We start from the raw sequence: 22486 nt of genomic DNA, 5'->3' as shown, positions 1-22486 counted from the left end.
CTGTTGATGATTGCCTGTAACGAGTCTGTTCTCCTCCTCTCTGTAGAGGATACTGTAAAAGGCCGGGTCCATATCGACACACTGTCTCAGTCCTGGGGTGAGGCTGCACTGGGTGAAAATCTTGTACTTGTGTGTATTTTCAAACTTTAATATTGCATGAACTTTTTATTATTTTTTTGATGGTGAGCATGTTGTTGTAGTAGGCTCACTGTCTCATCCTTTCTGTCTCCCACAGCTGTCGGGAGGACGGTGTGCCCAAGCAAACCTGACCTTATCACAAGGAAGAAGGCCAGCTCCAATGAATACAAATACAAAATCTGTTCTAATGCAGGTTCCCGTCACTCTCCTGTTTCTAAATCCCCAGACCTATCCCATGTTCCCTCATTTTATCACAACTTAGAGGAGGTTTTTTGTAAGAAAAACGGCCTTACACACGGTGAACCATGGCAGAGAGTGCACTCCTCGACCGGCAGACCCACGTTAGCCGAGATCTCCTTCCACGAATTGGAAGCCATCTCAGTGTCCTTGTACTCGGACATCGACGGGTTATAAAGGTGCTCATATTTCCTGACCTCTTCCGACAGGAGTTCTTCGCGGTTGTCCATTCTTCTTTTTAAAATCTTCCGTTGTTTCTGCCTGTATTATGGGGCATGAAACCGGAAATGCAGCTCCATAAGGGATGTAGAGCAGACCAATCACAGGCTTAAGCCTGAAACATGCTTCTGCGTTTTCACGGGCCCGTAAGCGCAAGAGCCCTTCCGGGTCCCTTACGTGCTTATGTATCCCTTCTTACGTGCTTACGGGCGTCGCCCCATTTTTCAAAAATTTACGGCAAAGCTCTGCAAGCTCACTCAGCCCGCAAGGCTGTGATTGGTCTGCTCTACATCCCTTCTGGAGCTGCATTTCCGGTTTCATGCCCCATAATACAGGCAGAAACAACGGAAGATTTTAAAAAGAAGAATGGACAACTGTTCGGTTGGAATCGTAAATACACTCTCTGCCATGGTTCACCGTGTGTTTGTAATGGAGAACACGACTGGTAGAAGGTAAATAAACAGTCAACAACGATTGCCACACCCACAAAGAAGGCGTCTCTCAGGTCGTCTTCGACAAAAAGCATTACTCCGCCTAGTGTTCTGGCGCGGAATTGCTTTGTAAGACGTGCAACGGTTGGGGAAGCATGAATGACAACGAGTCTTGCGCCACAGCGGCGTGAAAAGACGCAGACGCAGTCGCAGAAGCATGTTTCAGGCTTTAAGAAGGGATACATAAGCACGTAAGGGACCCGGAAGGGCTCTTGCGCTTACGGGCCCGTGAGAACGCAGAAGCATGTTTCAGGCTTCAAAAAACAGCTGGCTCCCATCCACTACCATGTTAAACCTTTGTGCTGGTCACACAGGACGCTGAAGCGCCGCGCTGCGCCACGGCTGCCTAGCGCCGTGAAGCAGTCGTTTCGGTGTCGAGTCTATTTTTTCCGCTTGACGCGAGCGTATCGCGACAGGAAACACACTGAAAAATGATTTTAAACGATATTGATGACATATTTAATATGATATAAATGATCTAATGATGGGATGCATATTTATATATAAATGATATAAATATGCATCCCATAGTTTGTATTCACCTTCTGTTGTCTTGGAGTTTTAATTTTACCACTTTTACCAACCACATTATTAAATGTCCCCCTCTGCCCATCCACTTCAGCCACACAAGCAGTCATAAAGATAAAAAGAGAGAGGGGGGCTACGTATTCTCCACATAGGCTTCAGTGGAGAATACGTAATTTACCCTCGACACCCGACATTTAAAGGAGCAAACAGCGGTTCTTCAACATGGATGACATTAAATTAATAATTGGAGAAGTACAGTGAGTTGTATGATCCTCGGAACATGTTGTATAAATACAATATAAAAAAAGACAAATGTTGGGACGCTGTTGCTAAATGTTGGAGCGTATATGATTTTATACGCTAGGGATTAGCGCTTAACGCCACGCTTTGGCGTCGCTTCCGCGTCCTGTGTGAACCCGGAGATGAATTTGTCTGATGTTTGCAGTGCTTTGTCTCCCTCTACTGGCGTCTAATAAATACTGCACTCAATTTTCCGTCGCTTGATGATGACGATAATTACCTGGATGAAGTGCGACATCGACATCAGCATACTTTTATACAAGGTTAGAGAGGAGTTGTTTGTGACAGCTACAGACAACTTTGTCATGTTGAGCCTCTGCACTTCAGCCAGAAGACCCATCGTCTCAGTGGGCCGAATGGTGGACGGGTGGACAGGTTAGATAAACGGGCCTCGGTCTCTTCCTGAGTTTAATTATTTCATTCCTTTTTACGTCTGCATGTTCGAGACCGTTACCACGATGTATTTATATCTTACACGACTGTTTGTTGTCTTCCTCGTTATTTACCGCGGTGAAGTGACTTTCACTTCAAGAGCAACATAAATTCCTGTTTCAATCTTAGATTACCGCAGCACCGTTCGGGATGGACTTGCAGCGGCTGTTGTCGATGAAACCGATGCGCTGGAAATACCTGTGTATTGCGCGAAAATTACATGAAAAATGAAGTTAACTAACATCATTTAAGCTGAAAATTTAAACTATAGTGTAAATTGACAATGTGTAAATACACAGATTAACTGTCAGAAGGAGACGAAACCGATGCGCTGGAAATACCTGTGTATTGCGCGAAAATTACATGAAAAATGAAGTTAACTAACATCATTTAAGCTGAAAATTTAAACTATAGTGTAAATTGACAATGTGTAAATACACAGATTAACTGTCAGAAGGAGACGAAATTAATCGTTTCGCTTTTGGAGAGAAATAAACTGAGACAACTTTTTCTTCTTTGTTAATTAGCTCTTTAGAAATACTAAATAAGGAACCCATGAAATATCGTGGACACAAAATTGCTACAACAACACCTGTGTTCCAATTTAACTGGTGATATTTGTTTATATTCCAGTCTCTATGTACGAGATGTCTATTTCAGATTTTATCGCAGATTTGTAATTTTTTACAAAGCGCATGTGTCAGAAGTCTGGTGGTAAACTGAAGGTCTTGCTGAACTACACATTAACAAATACACATTACGAGTTGATATAACATGTCATTGTCAACATCAGCTTAAGAAAACAATATAAATCAAAGGGTAGAAAAATTAATATTCCTGAGACTGATGATGATGTCATTACGCTTCCCAAGTTGAATCTTACTAATATCAAGGCTTTGAAACCATGGTAAATACAACCAAATTACAAGGCTCATTATGCACAAATGAAATTAGATAAGATAACAACCTTTAAAATAATTGAGAGAAAGTCTATGAGTAAATACATAAATTCTAAATTAAGTTATTTATTAACTAGAGGTCCTCATATATTTGAAGGTCTTCAAAAGCTCTCAGAAGAGACTTTACATGTTTCACCGCCATTAGTTTTTAGGCACTGAGATGATTGTCCATCAAGTCTCTTCAATCAGGTTGTAAACAATCAGGCCAATCTTAATCTATCTCCCGAGCCGATACCAAACACAATGTATCTCTTTAGAGGGGAGCTGGGAGTTGGATTTAAGTCGACAGCCAGTCTTGTAAATTTTCACAGAATGTAACAGAATACATGCAATTGGATTGATCAGTACTCTCAGTTCCATTGTCGGAAAAGCTGCCGTTATTGTGATGAATATTAAATCTCACTCTTAGCAATTAATTGGATGATAGTGCCCATTTGTGAAATAAGGAAAGTTCATTTGATTGATGTATTTTTTGAATTTATTGGGTATTGTCATTGAATCCGCGGGGTAAATGCACCTTGCTAAGGATTTCATTCGTATTAGGTATGTTCTTCCATAAACAGTCTCTTTGTAGCGACATTTTCAGTTTAGACTTTATTTCAAGAATTTTGTTTTGTATATCTAAGGTAACTGACTGTTGTGTGTTTTTTTTTTTTTTTAACATGAATTCCCAGAGAGTTTACAGATAACTTAATGGGGATGTTGTAAACCTCTGTGAGGCTGCAATCATGTTTAGCCATTAATTCATATTGGTTGCAATTCATGGTTAAGCCTGATTCTTTAAAGAATCTACTAAATCAAAGCCTTGGGAATTTGTTCTACACTTTTAGAGGATAGTGGTGTCATCAGTTAGTTGACTTATGATAATCTGTTCATCAAAAAACATTATTTTTGAGAGTGTCTGAATTTTTTTACATTAATCGCAAAACATTCTGCTGCCAGAATATTTTTTAGTGCAGACAAAGCCTGTCTGCGTTTCACTAATTATTTGGTCCAGTGACCATTTAATCTGTTAGTGTAAATGTAGGTCAGTAGTTTATAATCATTGTTTAAAAGTGAAATTGGGGTTGGCAATTGTCTAAGAACTTGTTGTCTTTGGCTGGCTTTGGTAGTAGTGTAATAAAACCTTGCTTCATGCTAGTTGGTAGTGAAAGTTTAGTTGTAGCTTCCATAAAGACTTTGTAAAGAAAACAGTAGTTCTTCCCAAAATTGTTTGTAGATGTTGGCTTGTCAATCCCTCCGGCCCAGGAGACTTATCGAATTTTAAGCACATGACTGCTCTGTTTAATTCATTCATTGTAAACTCCTCATCACATTCTTTCCTGAAGTCATTGTTAGTTTGAGGGATAAATTCTTAAATTTGGTTTAAAAAAGTGTCTGAGTTGTAAAGGTTTTGAAACAAATTATTTATTTATTTTGCAATCAACGTTGGGTCTGAACACTCCTTACCATTTATCATGAGAGCTTTTATAGAATTCCTCTCACAACACTGTTTTTAAACATTTCAATAGTTTTCTCAAACATTTGTTGGCAAACTGGCGATCCTCGGACCATCTTTGCTCCGAGTGATCTTTTTTTTATCATTCAATCTGATTACTAGCCCTAAATTGCCCCCATCCCAGTTTTTTGGGGAACATGTTGCAGGCCTGAATGGCAGAACTGGATGTATATTTACAAATAAAATGAAGAGGACCAGACGAAACATATAATATGTAATGTTCATACTAGGGATGGGCATTCGATTAAATGGTCTTAATCGATCGTCGGGAGAATTAACGATCGATTTTTGATTAATTATTCATATTTTTGAATTAAAATTCACTATTTATAGGCTATATAAAAATGCTGTGAAAATATAAAAAAACACAGCGTGTTTCCTCATTGAGGTCTTTATTACAAGATGAACAACTCTTGTGGCAGTTAAACGGGATCCGTTCAATGGTTACACTTGAAAATCTGCGCTGCTGTACTCTTTAGCCCCGATGTGCGAGCAGCAGCTAGCCGCTGACAGCTAGCTCGATTTGACGGTTCTCGACCTCTCAGTCCGGTTGTTGTCACGTCCTCACTCCCAGACCCGGGTCTGTCCGGGTTCCCCTCCGCGTTTACTGACGGTCCGTGTGCGGATATGAAGCCGAGCAGCGGAGCGGAGGATAGCACCGGGTTGCTAACATCCTCGCTGTGCTGCGTTCAGGGCAGCTCGGACATTCCAACCTCCCGAACACATAGCGAACATGCAATAGTTTTCCTCAATGAAAAAATAATCTCATCAACGAAATTCTTAATGATCAATTAATCGATCGTTGATTAATTATGCCCATCCCTAGTTCATACTGTCTGCAATGAAATACAAGCCATATTCCATTTAGAAGTCGCTGATGTCTTTTTATTCGCATTTTCCATACCATCGTAACTTTATTAGATTTGGTTGCTAATGCTTGAAAAAAGCTACAAAGTGGTACATGTAAGTGCCATATTTAAGTACAACAGTAGTCAATACGTGTTCACAGCAACACAGTTATCTCCTCAGTGTTCAGATAAGATATGGAGCAGCCTGCAGGGGCAGGATGTAACGTATTAATTCTGCTGTGGAGATCCCATTTGTCCAGTGTCCTTGTATCCACTCATATTACACATTGAGATTATGTATAGAACGTGTGTCAAAAAGACTCCCTGATTTTCCACAGTCATGTCACTATTCAACTTTCCTTATATCTCCTCATATCCGCACAAAATCAATATGAAGTCTTCCTCTTTGAAATTTGGTGCATGAGTTTGTGTTGCCGAACATGCCCCCTTTCAGCACGTGGATGTACATGCTCCAATACACAGATTCAGTCAACCCAGATTCAACAGGACAACATCTTAACAAGCAATCCGAATCATTGAACCAGGGTTTTCTACCCCGACTTCCTTTGTTAACTAAGAGATAAATCAGAGTAGGTTACACTTGCTTCGTTATTACAGGCCCCTGTAAACCAAGATTTGATTAAAATAACAAAATTTGGTCTTTGCTGACAGAAATGGTGTACGTGATATTTTAATAACGAGTGGGGAAGTAATATCTGATCAAAGGGGGCACATTCAGGATGCATTTTAATGTCAGGTGCGAACATGCATACTTAATGCTGCCTGCTCGTGATCAGATCTGAGAGCGGATGTGAATACCAGGTCTGAACAGTGCCCAAGTGAAAGTCCTGTGATCCTGTCCATTATTCAACCTGAAACTAATATCACGGCTGTCTCTTTTCTCTAAATGTCTTATTCTCAGGTTGTTCACGAGCAGCCAGTGGAGCAGTGATGGACAAAGAGCCACTGAAAAAAGCTAAAACGCCCAAGGGTCGGTTTGACAATCCAGACGACAAAACCAAAGATGTTCTGGAAAGTGAGGATAATGCAATATTAGAACATTTCTTTAGTTGTACACAAACTGCACAAAATTTGTGAGAACAATGCTCTTGATTTTTTTTGTCAATATTAGTAAAAGCAAACACATCAGTTATTGTTACTGTACCAAAAATACCATCTATAATAAAAATATGATCAGTGTGTCGGATCAGAAAGCATATTACGTTGACATCATCCACTGGATAAAAATTAGCTGATAATTTTAGTTAATGCACATTTCATGAGGTAAAACAAATTCAGTCTTTTTCAACTGACCTTTGATAAATCCTCCAATGTTGGCTTGTTTAACGGTTTCAGATGCTCAAGTTAATGTTCTGTTTTGCCATAGCACATTGTACCTTTTAGTGTTTCATAAAGTTAACATGAAATACTGGTAACAATTCCACCTTCAATTTCATAGCTGCACGCAATGTAGCTTCCAAAATGGCATAAAAGTTTGTAAGTAAATTTATGAACTTCAACTATTTCTACAGAGTTCCCTGGCGATGTTAACCCTTTAACCAAGGAGAAGGGGGGTCCTCGGGGTCCAGAACCCACCCGTTATGGAGACTGGGAAAGAAAAGGCCGCTGTGTGGACTTCTAGTGCATTATTGATAAATCTGATGTGTCACATCTGTATTATGAATATTTAGAGTCAGTGACACTTCTTAAATCATTGGTTGTTTTTGCCAGAAGTCAGTGTAAGAAGACTACAGAATGTAAGAAGACACACACTGTTTCTACCTATCACTGTATTCATACTTCTAAACATACATGACGGCCAAAACAAATGTTTTACACAGCGTGTTAAGTGTGCCCTTGCTGTTAATGTAAAATATCATCTGAAATCTGCAATATGTTTGTTGTAATATTGCAGGTGAGTGTGAACCGGTCCTTAGTCGATTAATAAAAGGAAATGTGAGTCATTGTACAAGTCCTCTATACAAATGTTTACAGACAGCCAACTGTAGCTTGAAACATCTTAGCATGACGCTTTTCCATTGCTCAGGTAAAACAAGATTTTCGTACTGGATATTCTTGATAACATAATATGTCTTCAACAGCATTCTTTACAGTAACGTTAGTTGTGTATTACTTGTGAATTAAAATAGACCATATGGCTTCCTATATTTCCATAGAAAAGCAATCCAATCCTCTGTTGAAAGATTCCGCTTTTAGTAGGTTTGTTTTAACTCTTACTTTGTTAATGTATTTTGTATCTGTGTTTCCCATTGGTCAACGGTGGTTGACATAGTCTAAGTTTCATAATGGAACAATTTTCTTTACACCCTTATAATCAATAGGTGATTTGTTTATAATGGTTATTGACAGAACCCTTTTAACTATTACGTTTTTTTCTCCTGGCCAAATGGTTTTGTTTCCAATGGTGCGAATATGGTATTTTGTGGCAGCTGTGGCTGAACGAGTAGAGCTGTTGTCCTCTAATCAGAAAGTCTGAGGTTTGGTCCCAGTTTTCTGCACGCCGATGTGTCCTTGTGCAAGATATTTAACCCTGAATTGCCCCTTATAGAAAAAGTGCTGCCCATAGATACACTGGATGTGTGTGTGAGTGGGTGAATGGATGAATTTTCTCTAACCTTCGACTGTAAAATGACTTGAAACTTGACATACAGATAAAGACGAGCGAGAGAAAAAGTGAATTCTTTGTCACCTCTAATGGATTTCTAAAATAATATTTAATACGAGCAAGTTATGATTGCCTTAATGAAAAGTAGCTGACTTTCCATTTAATTTTCTTTTCATTTCTCTAAAATAACTTGAATCTTGACATACAGATAGTGGGAGTCATCCTGAACAAGAGTGAAGTGAAAGTGATGCCTCTTGCCTGTTTTATCTTAACAATTCATAAATACCAAACCACAATTCGAACCTCATTTTCTGACCCGAAATAACTCTTCTCAATCTTTTCCGACCTCCTTGACCCCCCAGTCCCCCTCCTCCTTCCACACTTCTAACAGGCCACTTGGTCAACTACTTTACAAAAAAAATAGAAGACATGCGCTCCTCTTTTTCTTAGCCTCCTTCTATAACTACATTGTAAATAAGAGTAAATCCTCTCGTGAAGAGAGTTAGAAAATGAGAGAAGAAACCCACCCTCAACCCGTCTGAAGTAAACAACTACAGACCTGCTCTCATCCTACCTCAATGGCCGCACTTTCTGGGTAAAGGCAGATATATGCTACTCCATTTTGACAGAGACGGACACATTGGAACGCCTTCTCCGACGTGGAACGCACTCTACGTACACCTCTGATTTTTCTTACTATATGTCGGAAAGTCGGAGAGCCTACGGATACCTCTTGGCTGTGATTGGTCCGCTAACGACATCATTTCCGTTATCTCACATTTCCATACATCACACTTCCTGTTTCATCAAGAGGCGCCAAAAGTCTTCAGCTATCGCTGTCAACAGGCTGGTTGAGGGACAGGGTAGGTAGTCTGGCTGTAGAGCTGTCCACAATGCCCTTGCACACCTCAGACACAATGCCGGACTACGTGCAGGATGCCAGTTTGTAGTTCGCCGCTACAGCCTGTTGGTTTCCACCAGAGGCTAAAAAACCGTGCTGCCAACTACTGTTCTGGCGGTGAATTGTTTTCAGCAGCCACAGCCTTTGGAGAACCATAAATGAAATTTAGTCTGTCCTGTCCGTCCGTCCGTCTGTCCGTAACAGAGGGGAGTAGCGAAAGTAGCTTTACTTGATGAAATTTCACTTAAGTACAAGTAAAAGTACCCATCTAAAAATCTAGTCAAGTAAAAGTAAAAAGAAGTTAATTTAAAATGTACTCTAAGTAAAAGTTACTAAGGTACCTCCAACAACTTGATGGGGGCCGCTCCTATACAGTGCAAAAAAGGAAAAGGGGTCATAAATCCAAAAACGGTTATTTTTAATTAAAGAAGAATCTTTACAAATATAAGTTCAATGACATTAAACATTTCAAACATTTAACACAACACAACATTTAAGAAGTTTTGGGAGGATATGTCAAGACATGAACCACATGACAGCTAAAATAAAAAGTTAAAATGACGCTGTCCCACTGTATATGTAAACTTTTGGTTAAACTTTGGGCCACCTTTATAGCACTAGTCTACAAACTTCTTGTTGAGTAAGAGCAGCAGCTGATTTTCAAGGTGAGTAGAGCTCATCCGGGCTTGCTTTGCAGTGAACAGCAATCCAGCACAGCTGAAGAGTCGCTCGCAGGCGGCCGAGGCAGGTAGGCCAGTATTGAGTTTCAGGCGTTGTACATGAATGAGTTCAAAAGAACGCTTTCATTGAACACGTTAAACGTTGAACTGAACGCAACTTAATGTAAAATAATGAATTTGAACGGTAAACACGTTCAGAATATCTGAGGTCTAGCTAAAAGATTACGGCGGTGGTCTAGTGGCAGAAACTTGGACTATGGGCAGAGAAGGTCTCTGGTTCGACTCCACGGAGAGACAACAAAAAGACGAACCTGGATTGATATGTCCAAAAATCCAAGAGTCTCCCTACCCTGTCTAGTGCCCCTGAGCAAGGCACCTTACTCCCCCAACATCTGCTCCCCGAGCGCCGTACATGGTCGCTCACTGCTCTGTGTGTCCTGCACCAAATGGGTAAAAAGCAGAGATAAAATTTCCCTACCTGCATGAGTGTGCTTTTGCATGTCTGTGTTTGGGATGAATAAATGGATCTTAATCTTAATCTTTAAATGTTTTCCTTCTCCTGAGGAGAGACGCTGCACCGTGTCGCTGCTCAGTGCCCGCATTATGTCCGCGATGTAGGGCAGTGATTCTCAAACTATGTGGTGCGCCACGCCGCTGGGGCGAGGAGGCATAACAGGTGGGGTGCGCGACCGGGAGGGGAAATTGCGAGGATGAACTAATATTATAGCCGAACTAATGTTTTGACGTCCGCATCTCTTTAACTGCAGAGCAGTTAACAAATCCCTCTTTCGCCGTAGCCAGGGGTCGGCAACCCGCGGCTCTTCAGCCCCTCTGCAGTGGCTCCCTGTGCAGTGTTGTGCATGTCGCACATATTTTTCGCGAACAATGAACTTTATGATCAGTTCTCATATGTTGAACATGCTCGTCAGGGAACGTCATCCACTCTATGCAGCATCTACATTACATTTCATTTAGCTGACGCTTTTATCCAAAGAGACTTACAGTAAGTGCATTCAACCCCGAGGGTACAGACCCAGGACGACAAGAATCAAGAAAGTACAATTTCTTCTAACTAAAGCAAAACTACAAAGTGCTATAAGTAAGTGCCATTTAAGTGCTACTAAAGTGTTAGTTTCAAAAAGTTATTAGTATTTTTTAATTTTTTTTTATTCAAGATATAGACGGAAGAGGTGTGTTTTTAGTTTTCGGCGTAAGACGTGTACATTTTCTGATGACCGGATGTTGATGGGGAGCTCATTCCACCATTTAGGAGCCAGGAAAGCAAGAAGTCGTGATTTTGTGAGTGTTTAGTGAGGGAGCAACAGGCAGATTAGCCGAAGCAGAGCGGAGTGAACGTGCTGGGGTGTGACGTTTGACCATGTCCTGGATGTAGACTGGACCTGATACGTTCGCAGCATGGTACGCAAGTACTAGTGTTTTGAACCGGATGCGGACAGCCACTGGTAGCCAGTGAAGGTAGCGGATTAGTGTGAGTGAATTTAGGTTGGTTAAAAACCAGTCGAGTTGCTGCATTCTGGATGAGCTGCAGAGGTCGGATGGCAGTAGGAGGTAGTCCAGCCAGGAGGGAGTTACAGTAGTCTAGGCGTGGGATGACCGGAGCCTGGACCAGAACCTGCACCGCCTTCTGAGTGAGAAGGGGGCATATTCTCCTGATGTTGTACAGCATGAATCTACAGGACCGTGTTGCTGCAGTAATGTTGGCAGTAAGGGAGAGTTGGCTATCGAGTGTCACACCCAGGTTCCTAGAAGTCTGAGTGGGGGTTAACACGGAGTTGTCAAAGTTAATAGTCAGGTCGTCGTTGGGAAAGTCTTTACCTGGAAGGAAAAGTAGTTCAGTCTTGTCAAGGTTAACTTTCAGGTGGTGTGCAGACCTCCACTGAGAGATGTCAGTCAGGCAGAGATTCGTGCTGCTACCTGTGTTTCATATTGGGGAAAAGACAGAATTAGTTGGGTATCATCAGCATAGCAATGGTAGGAAAAGCCATGTTAGTGAATATCAGAGCCGAGAGAGTTTGTGTCCAAAGAGAAGAGGAGAGGACCCAGGACAGAACCTTGAGGGACCCCAGTAGTGAGAGGACAAGGTTCAGACACAGATCCTCTCCAAGTTACCCGATAAGTGCGTTCATGAGGTAGGAAGAGAGAAGGGAGACAGCAGAGCCTGAGACACCCAGGTCCTGAAGGGAGGAAATAAGGATCTGGTGGTTCACTGTGTCAAACGCAGCAGAGAAGTCTAGAAGGATGGGGACAGAGGAGAGAGAGGCTACTCTAGCAGTGTGAAGTTGCTCAGAGACAGCAAGGAGGGCGTTCTCGGTTGAGTGACCTGCCTTGAAACCAGAGGGTCAAGAAGATTATTGTGGTAAAGATAGGAGGAGAGTTGATTAAAGATAGCGCGCTCAAGAGTTTTGGATACAAAGGGAAGAAGAGAGACAGGTCTTTAGTTATTTACTTCAGACGGGTCGAAGGGTGGGTTTCTTCAGGAGAGGTTTTACTCTTGCCTCCTTCAGAGGATTAGGGAAACAGCCAGTTGACAGGGAAGTGTTGATAAGATGGGTAAGAAAAGGAAGATCAGGAGCAATAGACTGGAGAATGTGAGAAGGGATGGGGTCAAGGGGGACGAGGCCGCCTACATGGAGAAAGTTAACAGCCTGGCTTCCTGGTGCAGCCAAAAACACCTGGAGCTGAATGCTTTGAAAACTGTAGAGATGGTAGCAGACTTCAGGAGGAGCCCAGCCCAACCAGCCCCCCTCACCATGTGCGACTCCCCAGTTAAAACAGTGGAGTCTTTCAGATTCCACTGCAAGACTATAATTGCACTATAATTTCCCCATGGCAGTGGGGCTCACAAACAAGCAGAGGTGTAAAAAGTACTGAAATATTGTACTCAAGTAAAAGTAAAAGTACCCAACTAAAATTCTACTCAAGTAAAAGTAAAAAGTAGTTCATTTTAAATGTACTTTAAGTAAAAGTTACTTAGTTACTTCCAACAACTTGATGGGGGCCCCTCCTATACAGTGCAAAAAAGGACATGGGGTCATAAATCCAATCCAAAAACAGTTATTTTTAATTAAAGGGGAATCTTAACAAATATAAGTGCAATGACATTAAACATGTCAAACATTAAACATTTAACATGTCCACACAACATTTAAGAACTTTTGGGAGAACATTTCAAGACATGAACCACATGACGGCTAAAATAAAAAGTTAAAATGCCGCTGTCCCACTGTATATTTCAACTTTTGGTTAAACTCTGGTCCACCTTTAGAGCACTAGTCTACAAACTTCTTGTTGAGTTTGAGCAGCAGCTGATTTGCCAGGTGAGTAGATCTCATCCGGGCTCGCTTTGCAGTGAACAGCAATCCAGCACAGCTGAAGAGTCGCTTGAGGTGGCCAAGGCAGGTAGGCTGTTGAGTTTCAGGTGTTGTGCATCAACGAGATCAAAAGAACACGACAGATAATGAATTTGAACGTGAACACGTTCATATTATCTGAAGTCTAACTAAAACGTTACGGAATGTTTTCCTTCTCCTAAGGAGAGACGCTGTCTAAATCGAATGCTTGCACCATGTCGTTTAGATCGTTGTTGGGTTTATTTGAAAAGAAATGCAGTCTTGGGGAGGGGGGGGGGGCGCCGCCGCCAGGAGTGAACCTTACATTGAGCGCCAAATGTGCTAGCGCAGTGATTCTCAAACTGCGCGGAGGCATAACATGTGCGTGAGCGACCGGGAGGGGAAAATGCGAGGCGGAACTAATATTATAGCCGAAGTAATGTTTTGACGTCCGCATCTCTTTAACGGCGGAGCAGTAGACAAATCACTCTTTCGCCGTAGCCAGGAGTCGTTAACCCGCGGCTCTGCAGTGGCTCCCTGTGCAGTGCCGTGCATGTCGCGCATATTTTTCGCGAACAGTGAACTTTACAATCAGTTTTCATATGTTGAACGTGCAAGCGAGGGAACATCATCCACTCTATGCAGCATCTATCACTGCAGTGAGAATTGCCTTGCGCCTTGAACTATGTTTCTTTTTTACTCAGTAACGGATGTAATTTCCAATGTAGCGAAGTACAATACTTCAGTCAAAATCTACTTAAGTAAAAGTAAAATTACCCCTTTCAAAAGCTACTCAAAAAATTACAGAGTACACAAAAAACTACTCAATTACAGTAACGTGAGTAAATGTAATTCGTTACTTTACACCTCTGCAAACAAGCCCCCTGCATCACACTGACTCTGCATCACACTGACGCTGCGCCCCCCCGCATATAATTTATAATTGATATATAACTGGAACTATCACCAATCTCTGCACCTTAGCACTGCACGTGCCCATAACTCTGTTACTATATATATTTTGTTCTATATTGTTGTTTTATGTTGAGTGCACCAACGAACGACACCAAAGCAATTTCCTGTATGTGCAAACATACTTGGCAAATAAAATAATTCAGATTCTAATTCTGAAATAGAGCCAGAGAAAGAGGAGAGAAGAGACTGATAAACGAGCAGGTCGTCCAGTTGTTTAGATTTTTCGCCATTTCCTTTCCGATGCTCGCATAGTGGCTCTGTCGGCACGCACCGAGTCAGACAACCACGGAGCAGGGGAGGACTTGTGGACCTGTCGTGATGTAAGAGGACAGAGATAGTCAAGAGAGGAGGACAGAATAGAAAGAAGAATGTCTGGCAGAGTTAGGATGCATGAGTGAGAAAGAGTCAGTGGAAGGGAGGGCTGATAAAACAGAGGAGGTTAGAGAGGCAGGAGAGAGGGAACGAATGTTGCGACGGACAGGTACAGACTCTGTTGATGTGGTAGGGTTGTCAGTTTGAGATAGTGGGAGAGTGTAGGAGTTAAAGAAGTTGTCGGAGACATGAAGTGGGGTTACAGTGAGGTTAGGTGTTGAACAGTTTCTGGTGAAAATATAGTCAAGGTGGTTAACGGCTTTGTGAGTAGGAGGGGAAGGACTGAGTGAGAGAGCAAAAGAAGGCAGTAAAAGTAAAAGGTCAGATGACATAAATCCTTCTGGTTAAAGAAAACCAGAAGGATTTATGTCATCTGACGTCTTTAGAGTGGGTCCCCGGGCTTGGCTGGTGCTGGAGAATTTTTTCTACCATGTATTGTATTTTCCCTAACAAAACATTTGGGACATTTCTAGCCATTTTTGCTATAATGTGAAGTGCCTACAAGTGTCCCATGTATTTTTTACTTTTTTTTTTACCTAACACAAAGAATGAGACATCTCTAGGCATTTTTCATCACTCAGGGTGGGGCTTCAATGTGGGTCCCCGGGCTTGGCTGGTGCTGGAGAATTTTGTCTCCAATGTATTGTATTTTTACCTAACCAAACGTGTGGGATATTTCTAGGCATTTTTGCTATAATGTTAAGTGCCTACAAGTGTCCAGTGTCATTTTTTTACATAACACCAAGAGGAAGACATTTCTAATCATTTTCAGCACACAGGTGGGGCTTTAGAGTGGGTCCCCGGGCTTGGCTGGTGCTGGAGAATTTTTTCTACCATGTATTGTATTTTTCCCAGAAAAAACATTTGGGACATTTGTAGGCATTTTTGCTATACTGTAAAGTGCCTACTGTGCCCCATGTATTTTTTTACATAACACAAAGAGTGAGCTATTTCTAGGCATTTTTCAGCACTCAGGGATGGGCTTTAGAGTGGCTCCCCAGACTTGGCTGGTGCTGGAGATTTTTTTCTCCCATGTATTGTATTTTTTCCTAACAAAACGTGTGGGACATTTCTAGGCATTTTTGCTATACTACAAAGTGCCTAAAGTGTCCCATGTATTTTTTATTTCTTTTTACCTAACACAAAGATAGAGACATTTCTAGGCATTTTTCATCACTCAGGATGGGGCTTCAGAGTGGGTCCCCAGGCTTGGCTGGTGCTGGAGAATTATTTCTACCATGTATTGTATTTTTCCCTTACAAAACGTGTGGGACATTTTTAGGCATTTTTGCTATAATGTATTTTTGCTATAATGTAGCAAAAATGTAGAATTTACAGATTACTGTAGTTTAAACAAAGAAAAACTGTAATACTAAAAGCAATACAATACAGTTCAAATTACAACATGACATTGTTAAACAGAATGAAACTGTATAAAATTTTACAAATTTATATGTTATACTTTACAGATAATAATATATACAAATACAGCTAAATTATGTTAATATTAGGGGTTTAAAAAACAGGTGATGTGTCTGTTTAGAATTGAGTAGGCCTATATTTAACAATATGTCAGTTGGGTCATAATAATAATAATAGTAATGACAACTTTATTTGTGTAGCACTTATCTAAACGAGGTAACAGCATGATTCACACAAAAGTCCATGGCAATAATTAATTTAAGAGCCAAATCATAAAATAACTGGCTCAAGATCTTAAGTTTATAGAGAAACCCAACAGTTCCCACAATGAGCAAGCACTTAAGGATAAAAACTTTTCTTGTTATTATGGTAATTGCTAGTGATTAGTTTCAATAAATAGTTGGCTCTTGCAATTTTTATTTTTTCATTATAGGAAGTTAAGAGTTCTTTCATTTTAAGGTAGTGGACATGCAGTTTGGTCTTTTTCCACTTTCGTTAATTTTTTCTGCACAGCCTTTTAAGTTCTCGTAGCCTGTCATCAACCCATGGAGAGATGTTAATAGGGGATTTCATTATTGTTTTAATGGAGGCTGTGATTTCCAGTGTGGTTTGACAGGTATTATTGAACCCATTAAGTAAAATATTAGGATCAGATGTAAAAAGGCTCTCCACAAAGCTATTCAAAACTAATAGAAGAGAATAAAAACAACCCCAGGTTTCTCTCCAGCACTGTAGCCAGGCCGACAGAGAGTCACACCTCCACCGAACACAGTATTCCTCGATCCCTAAATAGCAATATCTTTATGATCTTTTTTAATGATAAAATTCAAACTATTAGAAATAAAATCAACCATCTCCTGCCCTCAATTGGCACTAATATCCTCCCAACAACAGAGATCTCAGAAACGGCTGAGAATCCTGCCCATTATTTAGACAGTTTCTCTCTGATCACCCGTAATCAGTTTACCAAAATAATCTCAGGTTCTAAACGAACAACCTGTATCTTAGATCCCATTCCTACAAAATTACTACAAGAAATTCTGCCCCTTATTGATAGTTTGTTACGTAACATTATCAATCTGTCATTATCATCAGGTTATGTACCACAGTCTTTTAAAATAGCTGTAATCAAACCCCTACTCAAAAAACCCACCCTAGACACAGAGGTTTTAGCCAATTACAGGCAAATATCTAATCTCCCCTTCATGTCTAAAATCTTAGAAAAAGTTGTAGCCAATCAGCTGTGTGAGTTTCTCCAGGAAAATAATATATATGAAGACTTTCAGTCGGGGTTTAGAGCCAATCACAGTACAGAGACAGCCTTGGCAAAAGTCACTAATGATCTATTAATAGCCTCAGATCAGGGACTTGTGTCTGTCCTCGTTCTGTTAGATCTCAGTGCAGCATTCAACATAATTGACCATCAAATTGTATTTATCTGATCGCTCCCAATTCGTGCAAATTAATGAGGAGTCATCTGTGCGCACCAAAGTTAACCATGGTGTTCCACAGGGCTTTATTCTCATTATATATGCTTACACTAGGAAACATTATCAGGACACACTCTGTAAATTTCCACTGCTATGCGGATGACACCAAGTTATACTTGTCAATAAAACCTGAACAAAGTAATCAATTACTTAAACTAAATTTCGAACATGTCTCAAGAACATAAAAACCTGGATGACCCGCAATTTTCTCTTATTAAACTCAGACAAAACAGAGGTTATAATACTTGGCCCCAAACACCTTAGAGATACATTATCTAGTGATATAGCTGCGCTAGACGACATTGCCCTTGCTTCCAATGAAACAGTCAGGAACATGGGAGTGATCTTCGATCCTGATTTATCCTTTAATAGTCACTTAAAACTGCCTTTTTCCACTTGCGTAATATCTAAAAAATTTGACATGTCCTTTCACAAAAAGATGCAGAAAAACGAGTCCACACCTTTGTTACATCAATCAATCAATCAAATTTTATTTGTATAGCCCATATTCACAAATTACAATTCATCTCATAGGGCTTTAACAGGGTGTGACATCCTCTGTCCTTAACCCTCAGCAAGAGTAAGGAAAAACTACAAAAAAACCTTTTAACAGGGTAAAAATATGTAGAAACCTCAGAGAGAGCCACATGTGAGGGATCCCTCTCCCAGGACGGACAGAAGTGCAATAGATGCCACGTGCAGGAGAACATCATCAATAATCAAAGTCTCTAGCAGCATTGATTGGACTAATTACAATAGTCCAAGACTGGACTATTGTAATTCATTATTATCAGGCTCCAGCAGTAAGTCGTTAAAGACTCTACAGCTTGTCCAAAATGCCGCAGCACGTGTCCTGACGAGAACAAATAAAAGAGAGCACATTTCTCCAGTATTAGCATCGCTACACTGGCTTCCAGTTAAATCTAGAATAGAATTTAAAATTCTCCTCCTCACCTTCAAGGCCCTTAACAATATAGCGCCTTTTTATGTTAAAGAGCTGTTAGTACCTTATAAACCCACTAGAGCACTCCGCTCCCAGAATTCAGGGCTTCTTGTCGTCCCTAAAGTCTCTAAAAGTAGAGTAGGAGCCAGAGCTTTTACCCATCAAGCCCCTCTGCTGTGGAATAATCTACCACTTTCAGTTCGGGAGGGAGACACCATCTGTTCGTTTAAGAGTAGGCTCAAAACCCCTTCCTTTTTGATAAATATTTTATGATACATGACACATGGAGCTTCTCTTTCCAGCTTCTCCTTCCTCTTCTACATCCCTATCCCCCTTCCCCGGAATCCCTTTGCTTTATCACCCGCAGATCAAGGGCCTCTGTGGCCGCACCATTGATTGCGGTTTGTGCATCGTGCACCGGGGGTCGCGGTGTTGGAACCAGTGTGGCGGATTCTGAGTCATGTGCGCTGATCGTGGTGCTGGTGGCGGACCCTGGACCAGGGCCGTGGTGGTGGCTCGTGATGGGTCCTGGTGGTAGATGGTGACTGAGGACTGGAGTGGCGTCTGGTATGGATGGTTGATCGTGGTCTGGATGTTTGTTGACCATGGACTGTGATTGCAGCGGGATTGCTTGGCATGTCATGTTGGGGTTGTCCTTCGGGATGTCTACCCTCACCAATTGCTGCTAGAGACTTTGATTATTGATGACGTTCTCCTATACGTGGCATCTATTGCACTTCTGTCCGTCCTGGGAGAGGGATCCCTCACATGTGGCTCTCTCTGAGGTTTCTACGTACCTTAAAAGGTAAAGTTAAAAGGGTTTTTAGTAGTTTTTCCTTACCCTTGCTGAGGGTTAAATATATGGTTGACTGGGATTGTGCAATTCGGTGGTAGTGGCTTGAAGGGTGGTGAATTATTGGCTCCATAAAGTAGAGGCCCTCTTTTGTAATTTTGTTGTTGTATATCGCTTGCAGTGATTTTTTTTGAGTGTCTTGTGTTTTGTTTTTAATGCATGATATTTTAGCATTGTACAATTGGGTCTGGAGCCTCTAATTTCTCTATTTTTAAGCTGTCATTTATATCAAGTCCAGGCCAGCCTTTCAACCTTTGTACCTGTCACTTTGCTGTTGGAGCAGTCTGTTTTAAATCATTTGCATCTATTAAATACATTGTTTCTGATATCTCAGCCTCCCGTCCCGTCTTATTCTGGATACGTGTTGAACCAAATTGACATTAACTGTCATCTCTGAACCATTTTAAATCACTACATAAATAGAAATTGGGCGAGCAGAGCGCAGTGCGTGCAGAGGTTTCCAGGACTCACGGTGGAAACTCATTGGTCAGCTATATAGTTTAATAGTCGTGACGTTCTTTGCATGACCATTTATAAATAGAAATTAGGCTTGCAGTGTGAACAGTACGCGTAGTGCGCACATGCGCGCACAGGAGATCACTTACAACAAATGAAGAAACTTTCCAAATAACATCCCAGAATGGAGGCAAGGATCCACTGATGTGAGGAAATCGGTCTGATAAAGTATATTAAGTATATCAAGATTCGTTTATTTATACCAAACACATGCACAGACATGCACAACACACTCATGCAATGGTAGGTAAATGTATCCTCTGCATTTAACCCATCTGGTGCAGGACACACAGAGCAGTGAGCAGCCATGTACAGCGCCCTGGGAGCAGATGTTGGGGGAGTAAGGTGCCTTGCTCAGGGGCACTAGACAGGGTAGGGAGACTCTTGGATTTTTGGACAGATCAATCCAGGTTCGTCTTTTGTTGTCTCTCCGTGGAGTCGAACCAGAGACGAACCAGAGACCTTTTCTGCCCATAGTCCAAGTTTCTACCATTAGACCACCGCCTCTCCCAAAAAAAAGAAATTTAATGCTGGGAGAGAGTGGGATTCAAACCCAGGTCTCTTTTTCGAAGGACGGACACTTTACCGACTAGCCCACACATGTTCTAAATGGATAAATACTGCCGTGAAGTTTCACTTTCTCTTCACAACGCTTGATGCCGTGTTTCAGGCAGGACTCACGGTGGAAACCCATTGGTCAGCTTCATCATTTAATATTCGTGACGTTCTTTGTGTAACGGGTCAATTCTTATAAAGTTTTATACTTTTAGCAGTGTCATTTTCCCCGTTCTGGATGTGTTAATTCACCTGACAGGACGGCAACTCCTATAGACTGCGGGGAGGCGGAGGACTTTATTTAGGGACACCTTAACTCTCCTCCCCTCCTCTCTCTCTCTCTCTCTCTCTCTCTCTCTCTCTCTCTCTCTCTCTCTCTCTCTCTCTCTCTCTTTCCCCGCTGCTGGTCCTGTGGGTTTGTGCGGAAGGTTAACGTGAGCGCAGCACGTGTGGTCGAAATTGTTTGTCGCAGTAAGTTGCTGGAAGTTATGTAATGATAATGGAGATTCGAAAGAAAGCGTCTGCAAATATTAATTAAAGTTTGTCTTTAGAGCCCAGCGTGAAGCTGTGTCGGTGTGCGCGACGGTGTCGGCGTCGCTGTGGATGCATGCTGTCCCTGCTTTATTTTAATGAATTAAAAGGTACGAGATAAGGATGTGTTTTATGTTTGTAAATGTTTTTAAATATTATGATAAACGTGTTTAAATTGTGTGACCTAACTATAGCATGCTTGTTTTATAGGGCTGCCTCCAGCAAAATAGTTACGTAACTGTTGTTTCCCACTTTAGATTTCATTTAGATTATTTGGTTTGATTATTTGTTTCTTTGTTTAATTTAATTTTGTTTTGTTCTATGGCAAGGTGCAAACACTGTTAAAAAAAACTTGTACATTTTACGGTAAAATACCGGCAGCTGTGGTTGCCAGAAATTCACAGTAAAAAATAAACTGAAAATGTATACAACATTAGAGCATGTCTTATTAGAACCGTAATTTTCACAATCGAGAACTGTTGTGATTTACAGTAATTTACCCGGAAAAAAAAATCAATCTGTAATCCCGTTTACAGGAATTTTCCTTAAAAAAAGAGTTGCAAAATAAACCTGCCTACGGCAATCTACTTTAAAAATGATAGTTTAAATTTAAACCTCTAAACGGTAATTTTCTTTAAAATGAACAATTGTCACATGAACCTGTTTACGGTAATTTTCCTTAGAAAAATTGTAATAACCTGTTTTACGGTAATTTTCTTTAAAAACTATTAGTAATATAAACCTCTGAACGGTTATTTTCTTGAAAAAAAACAGTTGTCACAAACATGTTTATGATCAGTTTATTTAGTAGTAAAAATTACTGTGAACCAAATTACAGTACATTCATTCAAATGTTACATTTTACGGTAAAATACTGGCAGCTGTGGTTGCCAGAAATTCCCTGTAAAAAATACAGTACAAATTGCATTACAAATACAGCGCCACTGTAAACCAAGGGACAGAAACTGTGCATTCACATATTATCTTTGAAAAACTGATTTAACTGATTCAATACTTTGTTCATTAAATTCTCAAAGAAGTGTTCTCTTCAAAGAAAAAACGTGTGTGCCCATATACATGAAGGACAATCCATGGTGGACTGAATAAACATTATGAAAAAATTGTCACTTGCCCATGGTTAATCAGGAGTAATGATTCGCTGAGGCCAGATCTGACTGAAGAGGGGGCTCAACATGGGATAGAGTGTCCAAGATTTTGGAACTTGAAGTATTTGTTGTCACCAGTTCTGCTTGATGATTGACATGTTGTCCATCAGGTGTTCACTGGCAATATCCTCTCTGCCGACAGAAAACAAACAAAGCCAAAGTTAGATTGATTCAGTGCTTAAGCATGCTGCTTACATTACATGTCATTTAAAGCGACTTACATTTTTAGAACACTCAGCATTTATGAGGGGCCATTTTAGGGGTTCAGTACGTTGCCAAGGGCACTTAGGCATGCAGATGGGAAAGAGAGGGATTCAAACCGGCAACCTTCTTGTTGCAGAACACCCGCTCTATCCCTTAGGCCACGCTCTCCCACGCTCTACATATAGACAACCTATAGACTCACAGCCACAAAAAGAATTTGGACTACTCAGATTTAAAACAGCAGACAACTGG

At 40.9% G+C, this 22486-nt stretch overlaps 2 protein-coding genes across 8 annotated transcripts in view; one reads left to right on the top strand and one right to left on the bottom strand.

The window, feature by feature from the left end:
* The first annotated feature begins 2104 nt into the window (after positions 1-2104).
* On the top strand, positions 2105-7622 carry sdhaf4 (succinate dehydrogenase complex assembly factor 4). The gene is made up of 3 exons (XM_062413211.1): positions 2105-2288; positions 6573-6686; positions 7183-7622. The coding sequence occupies exons 1-3, from the start codon at positions 2117-2119 to the stop codon at positions 7290-7292; spliced, it is 396 nt and encodes a 131-aa protein (XP_062269195.1). The 5' UTR covers positions 2105-2116; the 3' UTR covers positions 7293-7622.
* Positions 7623-21773: 14151 nt separating this feature from the next.
* Positions 21774-22486, bottom strand: part of LOC133974641 (uncharacterized) — a 34394-nt gene continuing 33681 nt past the window's right edge. For 5 of the 7 annotated variants that reach the window (XR_009924675.1, XR_009924676.1, XR_009924674.1 and 2 more), the window contains 2 exons: positions 22252-22456; positions 21774-22162 (listed from right to left, as the gene is read on the bottom strand). The gene's annotated coding sequence lies outside the window, so the exon portion shown is untranslated. The remainder of the gene's footprint in view (positions 22163-22251; positions 22457-22486) is intronic. The other 2 variants (XR_009924672.1, XR_009924678.1) reach the window with 2 other exon arrangements.

This window comes from Platichthys flesus, chromosome 19 (assembly GCF_949316205.1).
Source record: "Platichthys flesus chromosome 19, fPlaFle2.1, whole genome shotgun sequence".
NCBI lineage: Eukaryota > Metazoa > Chordata > Actinopteri > Pleuronectiformes > Pleuronectidae > Platichthys > Platichthys flesus.
The sequence above is the reverse complement of the archived record's forward strand: the minus strand, read 5'-3'. Positions and strand labels throughout refer to the sequence as shown.